At 59.9% G+C, this 15,184-nt stretch overlaps 1 protein-coding gene across 1 annotated transcript in view; it reads left to right on the forward strand.

Moving 5' to 3' along the window:
- LOC140395768 (SHC-transforming protein 2-like) overlaps positions 1–15,184 on the forward strand; it is a 49,856-nt gene that overhangs the window by 1,048 nt on the left and 33,624 nt on the right. The window contains exons 2-4 of the mRNA XM_072483925.1: positions 11,046–11,133; positions 11,767–11,943; positions 13,857–14,149. Coding sequence (XP_072340026.1) covers positions 11,046–11,133; positions 11,767–11,943; positions 13,857–14,149 — 558 coding nt within the window. The remainder of the gene's footprint in view (positions 1–11,045; positions 11,134–11,766; positions 11,944–13,856; positions 14,150–15,184) is intronic.

Genomic DNA, 15,184 nt, shown 5'->3' on the forward strand with positions numbered 1-15,184 from the left:
GAGGGGGGGAGTGTGTGTGAGGGGGGGGAGTGTGTGTGAGGGGGGGGAGTGTGTGTGAGGGGGGGGAGTGTGTGTGGGGGGGGAGTGTGTGTGTGGGAGGGAGTGTGTGTGTTTGTGCGTGTGTGTTGGGAGCACGTGTGTGTGGGGAGCACGTGTGTGTGGGGAGCGTGTGTGTGGGGTGCGCGTGTGTGTGTGGGGGAGTGGGAGTGTGTGTGTGTGGGGGAGAGTGTGTGTGTGTGTGTGTGGGGGGGGGGGAGAGTGTGTGTGTGGGGTGTGTGTGGGGGGGAGAGTGTGTGTGCGTGTGTGTGTGGGGGGGGGGGAGTGTGTGTGTGTGGGGGGGGAGTGTGTGTGTGTGTGGACGGGAGTGTGTGTGTGTGGACGGGAGTGTGTGTGTGAGGGGGGGGAGTGTGTGTGGGGGGGGGAGTGTGTGTGGGGGGGGGAGTGTGTGTGGGGGGGGGAGTGTGTGTGTGGGGGGGGGGAGTGTGTGTGGGGGGGGGAGTGTGTGTGGGGGGGGGGAGTGTGTGTGTGTGGGGAGTATGTGTGTGGGGAGCGCGTGTGTGTGGGGAGCGCGTGTGTGTGGGGAGCGCGTGTGTGTGGGGAGCGCGTGTGTGTGGGGAGCGCGTGTGTGTGGGGAGCGCGTGTGTGTGGGGAGCGCGTGTGTGTGGGGAGCGCGTGTGTGTGGGGAGCGCGTGTGTTGGGAGCACGTGTGTGTGGGGAGCGCGTGTGTGTGGGGGAGTGTGTGTGGGGTGGGTGAGTGTGTGTGTGGGGTGGGTGAGTGTGTGTGTGGGGTGGGTGAGTGTGTGTGTGTGGAGTGTGTGTGTGTGTGTGTGTGTCGGCAGCGTGTGTGTGTGTGGGGGAGTGTGTGTGTGTGTGGGGGAGTGTGTGTGTGTGGGGGAGTGTGTGTGTGTGGGGGAGTGTGTGTGTGTGCGGGAGTGTGTGTGTGTGGGGGAGTGTGTGTGTGTGGGGGAGTGTGTGTGTGTGGGGGAGTGTGTGTGTGTGGGGGAGTGTGTGCGCGTGGGGGAGTGTGTGCGCGTGGGGGAGTGTGTGCGCGTGGGGGAGTGTGTGCGCGTGGGGGAGTGTGTGCGCGTGGGGGAGTGTGTGCGCGTGGGGGAGTGTGTGCGCGTGGGGGAGTGTGTGCGCGTGGGGGAGTGTGTGCGCGTGGGGGAGTGTGTGCGCGTGGGGGAGTGTGTGCGCGTGGGGGAGTGTGTGCGCGTGGGGGAGTGTGTGTGTGGGGGAGTGTGTGTGTGTGTGTGTGTGTGTGTGTGTGTGTGTGTGTGTGTGGAGGAGTGTGTGTGTGGGGGAGTGTGTGTGGGGGGGGAGTGTGTGTGTGTGGGGGGGGAGTGTATGTGTGGGGGGGGGGAGTGTATGTGTGGGGGGGGGAGTGTGTGTGTAGGGGGGAGTGTGTGTGTAGGGGGGGAGTGTGATTGTGGGGGGGGGAGTGTGATTGTGGGCGGTGGAGTGTGTGTGTGGGGGGGGAGTGTGTGTGGGGGGGAGTGTGTGTGTGTGGGGGGGTGTGTGTGGGGGGGAGTGGGTGTGTGTGTGTGTGTGGGGGGAGAGTGTGTGTGTGTGTGTGGGGAGTGTGTGTGTGTATGTGTGGGGAGTGTGTGTGTGTGGGGGGGCAGTGTGTGTGTGTGGGGAGTGTGTGTGTGGGGGGGGAGTGTGTGTGTGGGGGGAGTGTGTGTGTGTGTGTGTGGGAGGGGAGTGTGTGTGTGTGGGGGGGCAGTGTGTGTGTGTGGGGGGAGTGTGTGTGTGGGGGGGGAGTGTGTGTGTGTGGGGAGTGTGTGTGTGTGGGGAGTGTGTGTGTGTGGGGAGTGTGTGTGTGTGGGGAGTGTGTGTGTGGGGAGCGAGTGTGTGTGTGGGGAGCGAGTGTGTGTGTGGGGAGCGAGTGTGTGTGTGGGGAGCGAGTGTGTGTGTGGGGAACGAGTGTGTGTGTGGGGAACGAGTGTGTGTGTGGGGAACGAGTGTGTGTGTGGGGAACGAGTGTGTGTGTGGGGAGCGAGTGTGTGTGTGGGGAGCGAGTGTGTGTGTGGGGAGCGAGTGTGTGTGTGGGGAGCGAGTGTGTGTGTGGGGAGCGAGTGTGTGTGTGGGGAGCGAGTGTGTGTGTGGGGAGCGAGTGTGTGTGTGGGGAGCGAGTGTGTGTGTGTGGGGAGCGAGTGTGTGTGGGGGAGCGTGTCTGTGTGGGGGAGCGTGTGTGTGTGGGGGAGCGTGGGTGTGTGTGTGTGGGGGGGAGTGTGTGTGTGTGTGGGGGGGAGTGTGTGTGTGGGGGAGTGTGTATGTGGGGGAGTGTGTGTGTGTGTGTGGGGGGGAGTGTGTGTGTGTGTGTGGGGGGGGAGTGTGATTTTGGGGGGGAATGTGTGTGTGGGGGGGGAGTGTGTGTGTGTGGGGGGGGAGTGTGTGTGTGTGGGGGGGGGGAGTGTGTGTGGGGAGGGTGTGTGTGGGGGGGGGGAGTGTGTGTGTGTGGGGAGAGAGTGTGTGTGTGTGTGTGTGTGGGGAGCGTGTGTGTGGGGGTAGTGTGTGTGTGTGTGTGGGGGGGGAGTGTGTGTGTGTGTGTGTGTGGGGAGTGTGTGTGTGTGGGGGGAGTGTGTGTGTGTGTGTGTGGGGGGAGTGTGTGTGTGGGAGGAGAGTGTGTGTGTGTGGGGGGGGGGAGTGTGTGTGTGGGGGGAGAGTGTGTGTGTGTGTGTGGGGGGGGGAGTGTGTGTGTGGGGAGTGTGTGTGTGGGGAGTGTGTGTGTGGGGAGTGTGTGTGTGGGGAGTGTGTGTGTGGGGAGTGTGTGTGTGGGGAGTGTGTGTGTGGGGAGTGTGTGTGTGGGGAGTGTGTGTGTGGGGCGTGTGTGTGTGGGGAATGTGTGTGTGGGGAGTGTGTGTGTGGGGCGTGTGTGTGTGGGGCGTGTGTGTGTGGGGCGTGTGTGTGTGGGGTGTGTGTGGGGAGTGTGTGTGTGGGGGAGCGTGTGTGTGTGTGTGGGGGAGCGTGTGTGTGTGTGTGGGGGAGCGTGTGTGTGTGGGGGGGAGCGTGTGTGTGTGGGGGGGAGCGTGTGTGTGTGGGGGGGTGTGTGTGTGGGGGGGAGCGTGTGTGTGTGGGGGGGAGCGTGTGTGTGTGGGGGGGAGCGTGTGTGTGTGGGGGGGAGCGTGTGTGTGTGGGGGGGAGCGTGTGTGTGGGGAGTGTGTGGTGTGTGGGGGGAGTGTGTGTGTGGGGGGGAGCGTGTGTGTGTGGGGGGGAGCGTGTGTGTGTGGGGGGGAGCGTGTGTGTGTGGGGGGGAGCGTGTGTGTGTGGGGGGGAGCGTGTGTGTGTGGGGGGAGCGTGTGTGTGTGGGGGGGAGCGTGTGTGTGTGGGGGGAGCGTGTGTGTGTGGGGGGGAGCGTGTGTGTGTGGGGGGGAGAGTGTGTGTGTGTGGGGGGATTGTGTGTGTGTGGGGGTAGTGTGTGTGTGTGTGTGTGTGTGGGGGGAGTGTGTGTGTGTGTGGGGGGAGTGTGTGTGGGGGGAGTGTGTGTGGGGGGAGTGTGTGTGGGGGGAGTGTGTGTGTGTGTGGGGAGCGTGTGTGTGTGTGGGGAGCGTGTGTGTGTGTGGGGAGCGTGTGTGTGTGGGGAGCGTGTGTGTGTGTGGGGAGCGTGTGTGTGTGTGGGGAGCGTGTGTGTGTGTGGGGAGCGTGTGTGTGTGTGGGGAGCGTGTGTGTGTGTGGGGAGCGTGTGTGTGTGTGGGGAGCGTGTGTGTGTGTGGGGAGCGTGTGTGTGTGTGGGGAGCGTGTGTGTGTGTGGGGAGCGTGTGTGTGTGTGGGGAGCGTGTGTGTGTGTGGGGAGCGTGTGTGTGTGTGGGGAGCGTGTGTGTGTGTGGGGAGCGTGTGTGTGTGGGGAGCGTGTGTGTGTGTGGGGAGCGTGTGTGTGTGTGCGGAGCGTGTGTGTGGGGAGCGTGTGTTTGTGTGTGTGTGGGGAGCGTGTGTTTGTGTGTGTGTGGGGAGTGTGTGTGTGTGTGTGGGGCGTGTGTGTGTGTGGGGCGTGTGTGTGTGTGGGGCGTGTGTGTGTGGGGCGTGTGTGTGTGTGGGGCGCGTGTGTGTGGGGCGCGTGTGTGTGGGGAGCGTGTGTGTGTGTGTGTGGGGAGCGTGTGTGTGTGTGGGGAGCGTGTGTGTGTGTGGGGAGCGTGTGTGTGTGTGTGGGGAGCGTGTGTGTGTGTGTGGGGAGCGTGTGTGTGGGGTGTGTGTGTGTGTGTGGGGTGTGTGTGTGTGTGTGGGGTGTGTGGGGAGTGTGGGTGTGTGGGGAGTGTGGGTGTGTGGGGAGTGTGGGTGTGTGGGGAGTGTGTGTGTGTGGGGAGTGTGTGTGTGTGTGGGGAGCGTGTGTGTGTGTGGGGAGCGTGTGTGTGTGTGGGGAGCGTGTGTGTGTGTGGGAAGCGTGTGTGTGTGTGTGGGGAGCGTGTGTGTGTGTGTGGGGAGCGTGTGTGTGTGTGTGTGGGGAGCGCGTGTGAGTGTGTGTGGGGAGCGTGTGTGTGGGGAGCGCATGTCTGTGTGTGTGTGGGGAGCGCGTGTGTGTGTGTGAGGAACGTGCGTGTGTGTGGGGAGCGCGTGTGTGTGTGTGGGGAGCGCGTGTGTGTGTGTGTGGGGTGCGCGTGTGTGTGTGTGGGGAGCGCGTGTGTGTGTGTGGGGAGCGCGTGTGTGTGTGTGGGGAGCGCGTGTGTGTGTGTGGGGAGACTGTGTGTGGGGGGTGTGGGGGGTTGGGGAGTGTGTGTGTGTGTGGGGAGTGTGTGTGTGTGTGGGGAGTGTGTGTGTGTGGGGGGACCGTGTGTGTGTGGGGGGGGTTTGGGAATGTGTGTGTGTGGGGAGTGTGTGTGTGTGGGGAGTGTGTGTGTGTAGGGAGTGTGTGTGTGTGGGGGGGGTGGGGGGGTTGGGGAGTGTGTGTGTGTGGGGAGCGTGTGTGTGTGGGGGGAGCATGTGTGTGTGGGGGGAGTGGGGGGTTGGGGAATGTGTGTGTGTGTGGGGAGTGTGTGTGTGTGGGGAGTGTGTGTGTGTGGGGGGGGTGGGGGGGGTGGGGAGTGTGTGTGTGTGGGGAGCGTGTGTGTGTGGGGGGAGCGTGTGTGTGTGTGGGGGGGGTGGGGGAGTGTGTGTGTGTGGGGGGTGTGGGGAATGTGTGTGTGTGTGTGGGGGGGGGGGAGTGTGTGTGTGTGGGGGGGGAGTGTGTGTGTGTGTGGACGGGAGTGTGTGTGTGTGGGGGGGAGAGTGTGTGTGCGTGTGTGTGTGGGGGGGGGGGAGTGTGTGTGTGTGGGGGGGGAGTGTGTGTGTGTGTGGACGGGAGTGTGTGTGTGTGGACGGGAGTGTGTGTGTGAGGGGGGGGAGTGTGTGTGGGGGGGGGAGTGTGTGTGGGGGGGGGAGTGTGTGTGTGGGGGGGGGGAGTGTGTGTGGGGGGGGGAGTGTGTGTGGGGGGGGGGAGTGTGTGTGTGTGGGGAGTATGTGTGTGGGGAGCGCGTGTGTGTGGGGAGCGCGTGTGTGTGGGGAGCGCGTGTGTGTGGGGAGCGCGTGTGTGTGGGGAGCGCGTGTGTGTGGGGAGCGCGTGTGTGTGGGGAGCGCGTGTGTGTGGGGAGCGCGTGTGTTGGGAGCACGTGTGTGTGGGGAGCGCGTGTGTGTGGGGGAGTGTGTGTGGGGTGGGTGAGTGTGTGTGTGGGGTGGGTGAGTGTGTGTGTGGGGTGGGTGAGTGTGTGTGTGTGGAGTGTGTGTGTGTGTGTGTGTGTGTGGAGTGTGTGTGTGTGTCGGGAGCGTGTGTGTGTGTGGGGGAGTGTGTGTGTGTGGGGGGAGTGTGTGTGTGTGGGGGAGTGTGTGTGTGTGGGGGAGTGTGTGTGTGTGCGGGAGTGTGTGTGTGTGGGGGAGTGTGTGTGTGTGGGGGAGTGTGTGTGTGTGGGGGAGTGTGTGTGTGTGGGGGAGTGTGTGTGTGTGGGGGAGTGTGTGCGCGTGGGGGAGTGTGTGCGCGTGGGGGAGTGTGTGCGCGTGGGGGAGTGTGTGCGCGTGGGGGAGTGTGTGCGCGTGGGGGAGTGTGTGCGCGTGGGGGAGTGTGTGCGCGTGGGGGAGTGTGTGCGCGTGGGGGAGTGTGTGCGCGTGGGGGAGTGTGTGTGTGGGGGAGTGTGTGTGTGTGTGTGTGTGTGTGTGTGTGTGTGTGTGTGTGGAGGAGTGTGTGTGTGGGGGAGTGTGTGTGGGGGGGGAGTGTGTGTGTGTGGGGGGGGAGTGTATGTGTGGGGGGGGGGAGTGTATGTGTGGGGGGGGGAGTGTGTGTGTAGGGGGGAGTGTGTGTGTAGGGGGGGAGTGTGATTGTGGGGGGGGGAGTGTGATTGTGGGCGGTGGAGTGTGTGTGTGGGGGGGGAGTGTGTGTGGGGGGGAGTGTGTGTGTGTGGGGGGGTGTGTGTGGGGGGGAGTGGGTGTGTGTGTGTGTGTGGGGGGAGAGTGTTTGTGTGTGTGTGGGGAGTGTGTGTGTGTATGTGTGGGGAGTGTGTGTGTGTGGGGGGGCAGTGTGTGTGTGTGGGGAGTGTGTGTGTGGGGGGGGAGTGTGTGTGTGGGGGGAGTGTGTGTGTGTGTGTGTGGGAGGGGAGTGTGTGTGTGTGGGGGGGCAGTGTGTGTGTGTGGGGGGAGTGTGTGTGTGGGGGGGGAGTGTGTGTGTGTGGGGAGTGTGTGTGTGTGGGGAGTGTGTGTGTGTGGGGAGTGTGTGTGTGTGGGGAGTGTGTGTGTGTGGGGAGTGTGTGTGTGTGGGGAGTGTGTGTGTGGGGAGCGAGTGTGTGTGTGGGGAGCGAGTGTGTGTGTGGGGAGCGAGTGTGTGTGTGGGGAGCGAGTGTGTGTGTGGGGAACGAGTGTGTGTGTGGGGAACGAGTGTGTGTGTGGGGAACGAGTGTGTGTGTGGGGAGCGAGTGTGTGTGTGGGGAGCGAGTGTGTGTGTGGGGAGCGAGTGTGTGTGTGGGGAGCGAGTGTGTGTGTGGGGAGGGAGTGTGTGTGTGGGGAGCGAGTGTGTGTGTGTGGGGAGCGAGTGTGTGTGGGGGAGCGTGTCTGTGTGGGGGAGCGTGTGTGTGTGGGGGAGCGTGGGTGTGTGTGTGTGGGGGGGAGTGTGTGTGTGTGTGGGGGGGGAGTGTGTGTGTGGGGAGTGTGTATGTGGGGGAGTGTGTGTGTGTGTGGGGGGGAGTGTGTGTGTGTGTGTGGGGGGGGAGTGTGATTTTGGGGGGGAATGTGTGTGTGGGGGGGAGTGTGTGTGTGTGGGGGGGGGAGTGTGTGTGTGTGGGGGGGGGAGTGTGTGTGGGGAGGGTGTGTGTGGGGGGGGGGGAGTGTGTGTGTGTGGGGAGAGAGTGTGTGTGTGTGTGTGTGTGGGGAGCGTGTGTGTGGGGGTAGTGTGTGTGTGTGTGTGGGGGGGGAGTGTGTGTGTGTGTGTGTGTGGGGAGTGTGTGTGTGTGGGGGGGTGTGTGTGTGTGTGTGTGTGGGGGGAGTGTGTGTGTGGGAAGAGAGTGTGTGTGTGTGGGGGGGGGGAGTGTGTGTGTGGGGGGAGAGTGTGTGTGTGTGTGTGGGGGGGGGAGTGTGTGTGTGGGGGAGTGTGTGTGTGGGGAGTGTGTGTGTGGGGAGTGTGTGTGTGGGGAGTGTGTGTGTGGGGGAGTGTGTGTGTGGGGCGTGTGTGTGTGGGGCGTGTGTGTGTGGGGAATGTGTGTGTGGGGAGTGTGTGTGTGGGGCGTGTGTGTGTGGGGGCGTGTGTGTGTGGGGCGTGTGTGTGTGGGGTGTGTGTGGGGAGTGTGTGTGTGGGGGAGCGTGTGTGTGTGTGTGGGGGAGCGTGTGTGTGTGTGGGGGAGCGTGTGTGGTGTGGGGGGGAGCGTGTGTGTGTGGGGGGGGAGCGTGTGTGTGTGGGGGGGTGTGTGTGTGGGGGGGAGCGTGTGTGTGTGGGGGGGAGCGTGTGTGTGTGGGGGGGAGCGTGTGTGTGTGGGGGGGAGCGTGTGTGTGTGGGGGGGAGCGTGTGTGTGTGGGGAGTGTGTGGTGTGTGGGGGGAGTGTGTGTGTGGGGGGGAGCGTGTGTGTGTGGGGGGGGAGCGTGTGTGTGTGGGGGGGAGCGTGTGTGTGTGGGGGGGAGCGTGTGTGTGTGGGGGGGAGCGTGTGTGTGTGGGGGGGAGCGTGTGTGTGTGGGGGGGAGCGTGTGTGTGTGGGGGGAGCGGTGTGTGTGGGGGGGGAGTGTGTGGGGGGGAGAGTGTGTGTGTGTGGGGGGGATTGTGTGTGTGTGGGGGTAGTGTGTGTGGTGTGTGTGTGTGTGGGGGGAGTGTGTGTGTGTGTGGGGGGAGTGTGTGTGGGGGGAGTGTGTGTGGGGGGAGTGTGTGTGGGGGGAGTGTGTGTGGGGGGAGTGTGTGTGGGGGAGTGTGTGTGGGGGGAGTGTGTGTGGGGGGGAGTGTGTGAGTGTGGGGGGGAGTGTGAGTGTGGGGGGAGTGTGAGTGTGGGGGGAGTGTGAGTGTGGGGGGAGTGTGTGTGTGGGGGGAGTGTGTGTGTGGGGGGGAGTGTGTGTGTGTGGAGGGAGTGTGTTTGTGGGGAATGTGTGTGTGTGGGAGGGTGGGGGGTGTGTGGGAGGGTGGGGGGTGTGTGGAGTGTGTGTGTGTGGGGAGTGTGTGTGTGTGGGGAGTGTGTGTGTGTGGGGAGTGTGTGTGTGTGGGGAGTGTGTGTGTGTGGGGAGTGTGTGTGTGTGTGTGGGGAGTGTGTGTGTGTGTGTGGGGAGTGTGTGTGTGTGTGTGGGGAGTGTGTGTGTGTGTGTGGGGAGTGTGTGTGTGTGTGTGGGGAGTTTGTGTGTGTGTGTGGGGAGTTTGTGTGTGTGTGTGGGGAGTTTGTGTGTGTGTGTGGGGAGTTTGTGTGTGTGTGTGGGGAGTTTGTGTGTGGGGAGTTTGTGTGTTCGTGTGGGGAGTTGTTGTGTGTGTGGGGAGTTTGTTTGTGTGTGTGTGGGGAGCGTGTGTGTGTGTGGGGAGCGTGTGTGTGTGTGGGGAGCGTGTGTGTGTGTGGGGAGCGTGTGTGTGTGTGGGGAGCGTGTGTGTGTGGGGGAGCGTGTGTGTGTGTGGGGAGCGTGTGTGTGTGTGGGGAGCGTGTGTGTGTGTGGGGAGCGTGTGTGTGTGTGGGGAGCGTGTGTGTGTGTGGGGAGCGTGTGTGTGTGTGGGGAGCGTGTGTGTGTGTGGGGAGCGTGTGTGTGTGTGGGGAGCGTGTGTGTGTGTGGGGAGCGTGTGTGTGTGTGGGGAGCGTGTGTGTGTGTGGGGAGCGTGTGTGTGTGTGGGGAGCGTGTGTGTGTGTGGGGAGCGTGTGTGTGTGTGGGGAGCGTGTGTGTGTGTGGGGAGCGTGTGTGTGTGTGGGGTGTGTGTGGGGAGCGTGTGTTTGTGTGTGTGTGGGGAGCGTGTGTTTGTGTGTGTGTGGGGAGTGTGTGTGTGTGTGTGGGGCGTGTGTGTGTGTGGGGCGTGTGTGTGTGTGGGGCGCGTGTGTGTGGGGCGCGTGTGTGTGGGGAGCGTGTGTGTGTGTGTGTGGGGGAGCGTGTGTGTGTGTGGGGAGCGTGTGTGTGTGTGGGGAGCGTGTGTGTGTGTGTGGGGAGCGTGTGTGTGTGTGGGGAGCGTGTGTGTGGGGTGTGTGTGTGTGTGTGGGGTGTGTGTGTGTGTGTGGGGTGTGTGGGGAGTGTGGGTGTGTGGGGAGTGTGGGTGTGTGGGGAGTGTGTGTGTGTGGGGAGTGTGTGTATGTGTGGGGAGTGTGTGTGTGTGTGGGGAGCGTGTGTGTGTGTGGGGAGCGTGTGTGTGTGTGGGAAGCGTGTGTGTGTGTGTGGGGAGCGTGTGTGTGTGTGTGTGGGGAGCGTGTGTGTGTGTGTGTGGGGAGCGCGTGTGAGTGTGTGTGGGGAGCGTGTGTGTGGGGAGCGCATGTCTGTGTGTGTGTGGGGAGCGCGTGTGTGTGTGTGAGGAACGTGCGTGTGTGTGGGGAGCGCGTGTGTGTGTGTGGGGAGCGCGTGTGTGTGTGTGTGTGGGGTGCGCGTGTGTGTGTGTGGGGAGCGCGTGTGTGTGTGTGGGGAGCGCGGTGTGTGTGTGTGGGGAGCGCGTGTGTGTGTGTGGGGAGACTGTGTGTGGGGGGTGTGGGGGGTTGGGGAGTGTGTGTGTGTGTGGGGAGTGTGTGTGTGTGTGGGGAGTGTGTGTGTGTGGGGGGGACCGTGTGTGTGTGGGGGGGGTTTGGGAATGTGTGTGTGTGGGGAGTGTGTGTGTGTGGGGAGTGTGTGTGTGTAGGGAGTGTGTGTGTGTGGGGGGGGTGGGGGGGGTTGGGGAGTGTGTGTGTGTGGGGAGCGTGTGTGTGTGGGGGGAGCATGTGTGTGTGGGGGGGGTGGGGGGTTGGGGAATGTGTGTGTGTGTGGGGAGTGTGTGTGTGTGGGGAGTGTGTGTGTGTGGGGGGGGTGGGGGGGGTGGGGAGTGTGTGTGTGTGGGGAGCGTGTGTGTGTGGGGGGAGCGTGTGTGTGTGTGGGGGGGGTGGGGGAGTGTGTGTGTGTGGGGGGTGTGGGGAATGTGTGTGTGTGGGGAGCGTGTGTGTGTGGGGGGAGCGTGTGTGTGTGTGGGGGGGGTGGGGGAGTGTGTGTGTGTGGGGGGGGTGGGGGAGTGTGTGTGTGTGGGGGGGGTGGGGGAGTGTGTGTGTGTGGGGGGGGTGGGGGAGTGTGTGTGTGTGGGGGGTGTGGGGAATGTGTGTGTGTGGGGAGCGTGTGTGTGTGGGGGGAGCGTGTGTGTGTGTGGGGGGGGTGGGGGAGTGTGTGTGTGTGGGGGGGGTGGGGGAGTGTGTGTGTGTGGGGGGGGTGGGGGAGTGTGTGTGTGTGGGGGGGGTGGGGGAGTGTGTGTGTGTGGGGGGGGGGTGGGGAGTGTGTGTGTGTGGGGAGCGCGTGGGGAGTGAAACTTTCCGGAGGTGAAGATTTCTCCCTCCAATCGTATTGAGTTGAGCAACCGCTCCAAATTACTCAAGATATTGATATCTCAAGCTGGATTCTTGAAATGAGACCTAAAGCTGGACTCAGTTTGTTGCTAACCGTTGACATGTTCTTGAACACCCCCTCAATTCTTTTCATTACAGATCAGTCGTCCACCTGAGAATGAGATGCATCAGAACGGACAGGAGAACGCCAAGAACCGCAGTCAGGAGCTAGGACAGGCCGTCACAGGTCAGAGATGATCCATTTTCAAAACCTTTGGCCTCTTTACAGGAACATAGCCCTGAGTGATGAAGCAGAGGGAATGCGTCCTCTGTTGTCACCCATTTCCCATTCTCATTCCACTTGCCCAGTTCACAGTCTTGCCCGCTCACTATGTGGGATATTTAAACAAGGAGGCCCTTTGGAGAAATCCCTCTGAGCGTGGGAAACACACGCAAGACCCAGGAATGTCCCCTGTCGAGGCGGGGGGGGGGGGGGGGGGGGGGGGGGGGGGGGCAAACTGAATGTATTTTACTCCCCCACCCAACCCCTCCGCAGTTTGGAACTCTGAGGCCAATTATAAAACCCAAACTTGTACTTCCAGCTGTTGTAGCGAAGTACGAGTTCCTCCTGGGGCTCCGTGAAGCGCAGAACCACAGCATGTGGTGCATTTACCCCCTGAGCCAGCCACTTGGCTCCAGGAAGGAATTTTGACCAATGCCTTCAACATTCACGTACAGCTCAATCAGAATGAGCCCCCCCCCACCCCAACCACACGCACACACACCGATTGAGAAGCTCCGAAGTTAAGACCAGCTCAGATGCTGGACACCAGCCTTCACCATAACCTGATGGCACTGACCCTGGGATTGTAAATTACAGGCATGTTCAGTGACGGTTATCTTCGACCGTATGGAAAAACCACTTGTGAGGAGCACCTGTATGTTAACACTCAGTCCCTTGACCAGCGGGGATGGAGTAGCAGTGAGATGAGTGTGACACCGAATGGAGCACAGGGGGACACGATGGAGAGTCCTGAGAAAGACATGTTTGACATGAGTAAGTGTTTGCACGACCTATACCCAGCACGGGGGGGAGGTCCAGGCAGAGGATTGGTTCCATTCATTGCCTGTGACCCCTTAACCCTCACAATCCGAGATATAACCTGAAGCCATTTTACCAAAAGCACGGTAAAGTACAGGGGCTCAGTCGCTGTCGGAAGGGCAGCACCAGAGGGAGCGCTGTATCATTGGAGGGGCGCCTCGCCATTTGAAGGACAGCACCTGGGGGGAGGGGGGTGGAGGAGGCGCCATGTCGTTGGAAGGGCAGCACCAGGGGGAGCGCCGCACCATTGGAGGGGCACTGTGCCATTAGAGGGGCAGCATTGGGGGGGGGGCACTGTGCCATTGGAGGAGCAGTTTGTGTTACAGTGCAAATAAACAAAGGATTGCTGGACCTTTGGCTTTGATTTTTATGTCATCATTGGCTACAGGAATAGTGCCAGAGGACTGGAGGACAGCAAATGTGGTCCCTTTGTTCAAAAAGGGGAGCAGAGACAACCCCGGCAACTATAGACCGGTGAGCCTCACGTCTGTAGTGGGTAAAGTCTTGGAGGGGATTATAAGAGACAAGATTTATAATCATCTAGATAGGAATAATATGATCAGGGATAGTCAGCATGGCTTTGTGAAGGGTAGGTCATGCCTCACAAACCTTATTGAGTTCTTTGAGAAGGTGACTGAACAGGTAGACGAGGGTAGAGCAGTTGATGTGGTGTATATGGATTTCAGCAAAGCGTTTGATAAGGTTCCCCACGGTAGGCTATTGCAAAAAATATGGAGGCTGGGGATTGAGGGTGATTTAGAGATGTGGATCAGAAATTGGCTAGCTGAAAGAAGACAGAGGGTAGTGGTTGATGGGATATGTTCAGAATGGAGTACAGTCACAAGTGGAGTACCACAAGGATCTGTTCTGGGGCCGTTGCTGTTTGTCATTTTTATCAATGACCTCGAGGAAGGCGCAGAAGGGTGGGTGAGTAAATTTGCAGACGATACTAAAGTCGGTGGTGTTGTCGATAGTGTGGAAGGATGTAGCAGGTTACAGAGGGATATAGATGAGCTGCAGAGCTGGGCTGAGAGGTGGCAAATGGAGTTTAATGTAGAGAAGTGTGAGGTGATTCACTTTGGAAGGAATAACAGGAATGCGGAATATTTGGCTAATGGTAAAGTTCTTGAAAGTGTGGATGAGCAGAGGGATCTAGGTGTCCATGTACATAGATCCCTGAAAGTTGCCACCCAGGTTGATAGGGTTGTGAAGAAGGCCTATGGAGTGTTGGCCTTTATTGGTAGAGGGATTGAGTTCCGGAGTTGGGAGGTCATGTTGCAGCTGTACAGAACTCTGGTACGGCCGCATTTGGAGTTTTGCGTACAGTTCTGGTCACCGCATTATAGGAAGGACGTGGAGGCTTTGGAGCGGGTGCAGAGGAGATTTACCAGGATGTTGCCTGGTATGGAGGGAAAATCTTATGAGGAAAGGCTGATGGACTTGTGGTTGTTTTCGTTGGAGAGAAGAAGGTTAAGAGGAGACTTAATAGAGGCATACAAAATGATCAGGGGGTTGGATAGGGTGGACAGTGAGAGCCTTCTCCCGTAGATGGAAATGGCTGGCACGAGGGGACATAACTTTAAACTGAGGGGTAATAGATATAGGACAGAGGTCAGAGGTAGGTTCTTTACGCAAAGAGTAGTGAGGCCGTGGAATGCCCTACCTGCTACAGTAGTGAACTCGCCAACATTGAGGGCATTTAAAAGTTTATTAGATAAACATATGGATGATAATGGTATAGTGTAGGTTAGATGGCTTTTGTTTCAGTGCAACATCGTGGGCCGAAGGGCCTGCACTGCGCTGTATTGTTCTATGTTCTATGTTCTAACTCAGCCTGACCTCTCACCTTTGTTATCTTTCTCCTAAAGGGCCATTTGAGGATGCCTTAAAACTGCACAATGCCAAATCCGGCAAAGGTAAAGGCCGCGGAATGGGAAGCTCACGGTTCAATTCTGGTACAGCCAGGGTCATGGAGGAGGAGCAGTTAAAGCAGCAATCCTGGTATCATGGGAAGATTAGTCGGAAAGTAGCCGAGAAGCTCCTGGTGATGGATGGAGATTTCCTGGTGAGAGAGAGCCTGACAAACCCCGGACAGTATGTCCTGACTGGAATGCACAATTGCCAGGCCAAGCATCTGCTACTGGTGGACCCAGAAGGAGTGGTGAGCAAGCAATGCGGTGGGGGTGGGGCCTTAACTGTTCCAATTCAATAACAAAATCCAATAAGTTAAACCCCTTTTCTTTAAAAAAAAATATATATATATTTTTATTCTCCTTTTTCACATGTTCTCCCAAATTTACACCCACCAACAATAAGCAATAATCAGTAACAAATATGTCAATCCCCATATCAATAACAACAATCCCATCGTCCCACCAAACCCCAAACATTAGCCCGCATGTTCACACAAACAAATGACAAAAAAGAATTAGGGATCACCCGTAGTCACCATTAACACACACAGTCCCCCTTCCCCCCTCCCCAACTAATGGTCAATGTTATCCAGTTCCTGAAAGTGCATGATGAATAATGCCCATGAATTGGAGAACCCCTCCATCCTTCCCCCTCAGTTCAAACTTAACCTTCTCAAGAATCAAGAATTCCAACAGGTCCCCCCCCGCCACGCCAGGGCACTGGGTGGAGAGGCTGCTCTCCATCCCATCAGGATCCGCCTTCGGGCGATCAACGAGGCGAAGGCTACAACATCTGCCACCGCACCCGTTTCCAACCCTGGCTGGTCCGACACCCCGAATATGGCCTCCTGGGGGCCCGGGTCCAGTTTCACCACTTTAGAAATTACCCTAAAAACCTCCTTCCAGTAATCCTCCAGCTTTGGACAGGACCAAAACATATGAACATGATTAGTGGGGGGCCCCCTGCAACGTTCACACACAGCATGGTAGCATTGTGGATAGCACAATTGCTTCACAGCTCCAGGGTCCCAGGTTCGATTCCGACTTGGGTCACTGTCTGTGCGGAGTCTGCACATCCTCCCCGTGTGTGCGTGGGTTTCCTCCGGCTGCTCCGGTTTCCTCCCACAGTCCAAAAATGTGCAGGTTAGGTGGATTGGCCATGATAAATTGCCCTTAGTGTCCAAAATTGCCCTTAGTGTTGGGTGGGGTAACTGGGTTATGGGGATAGGGTGGAGGTCTTGACCTTAGGTAAGGTACTCTTTCCAAGAGCCAGTGCAGACTCG

The sequence above is a fragment of the Scyliorhinus torazame genome, chromosome 18 (assembly GCF_047496885.1).
Source record: "Scyliorhinus torazame isolate Kashiwa2021f chromosome 18, sScyTor2.1, whole genome shotgun sequence".
Classification (NCBI taxonomy): Eukaryota; Metazoa; Chordata; class Chondrichthyes; order Carcharhiniformes; family Scyliorhinidae; genus Scyliorhinus; species Scyliorhinus torazame.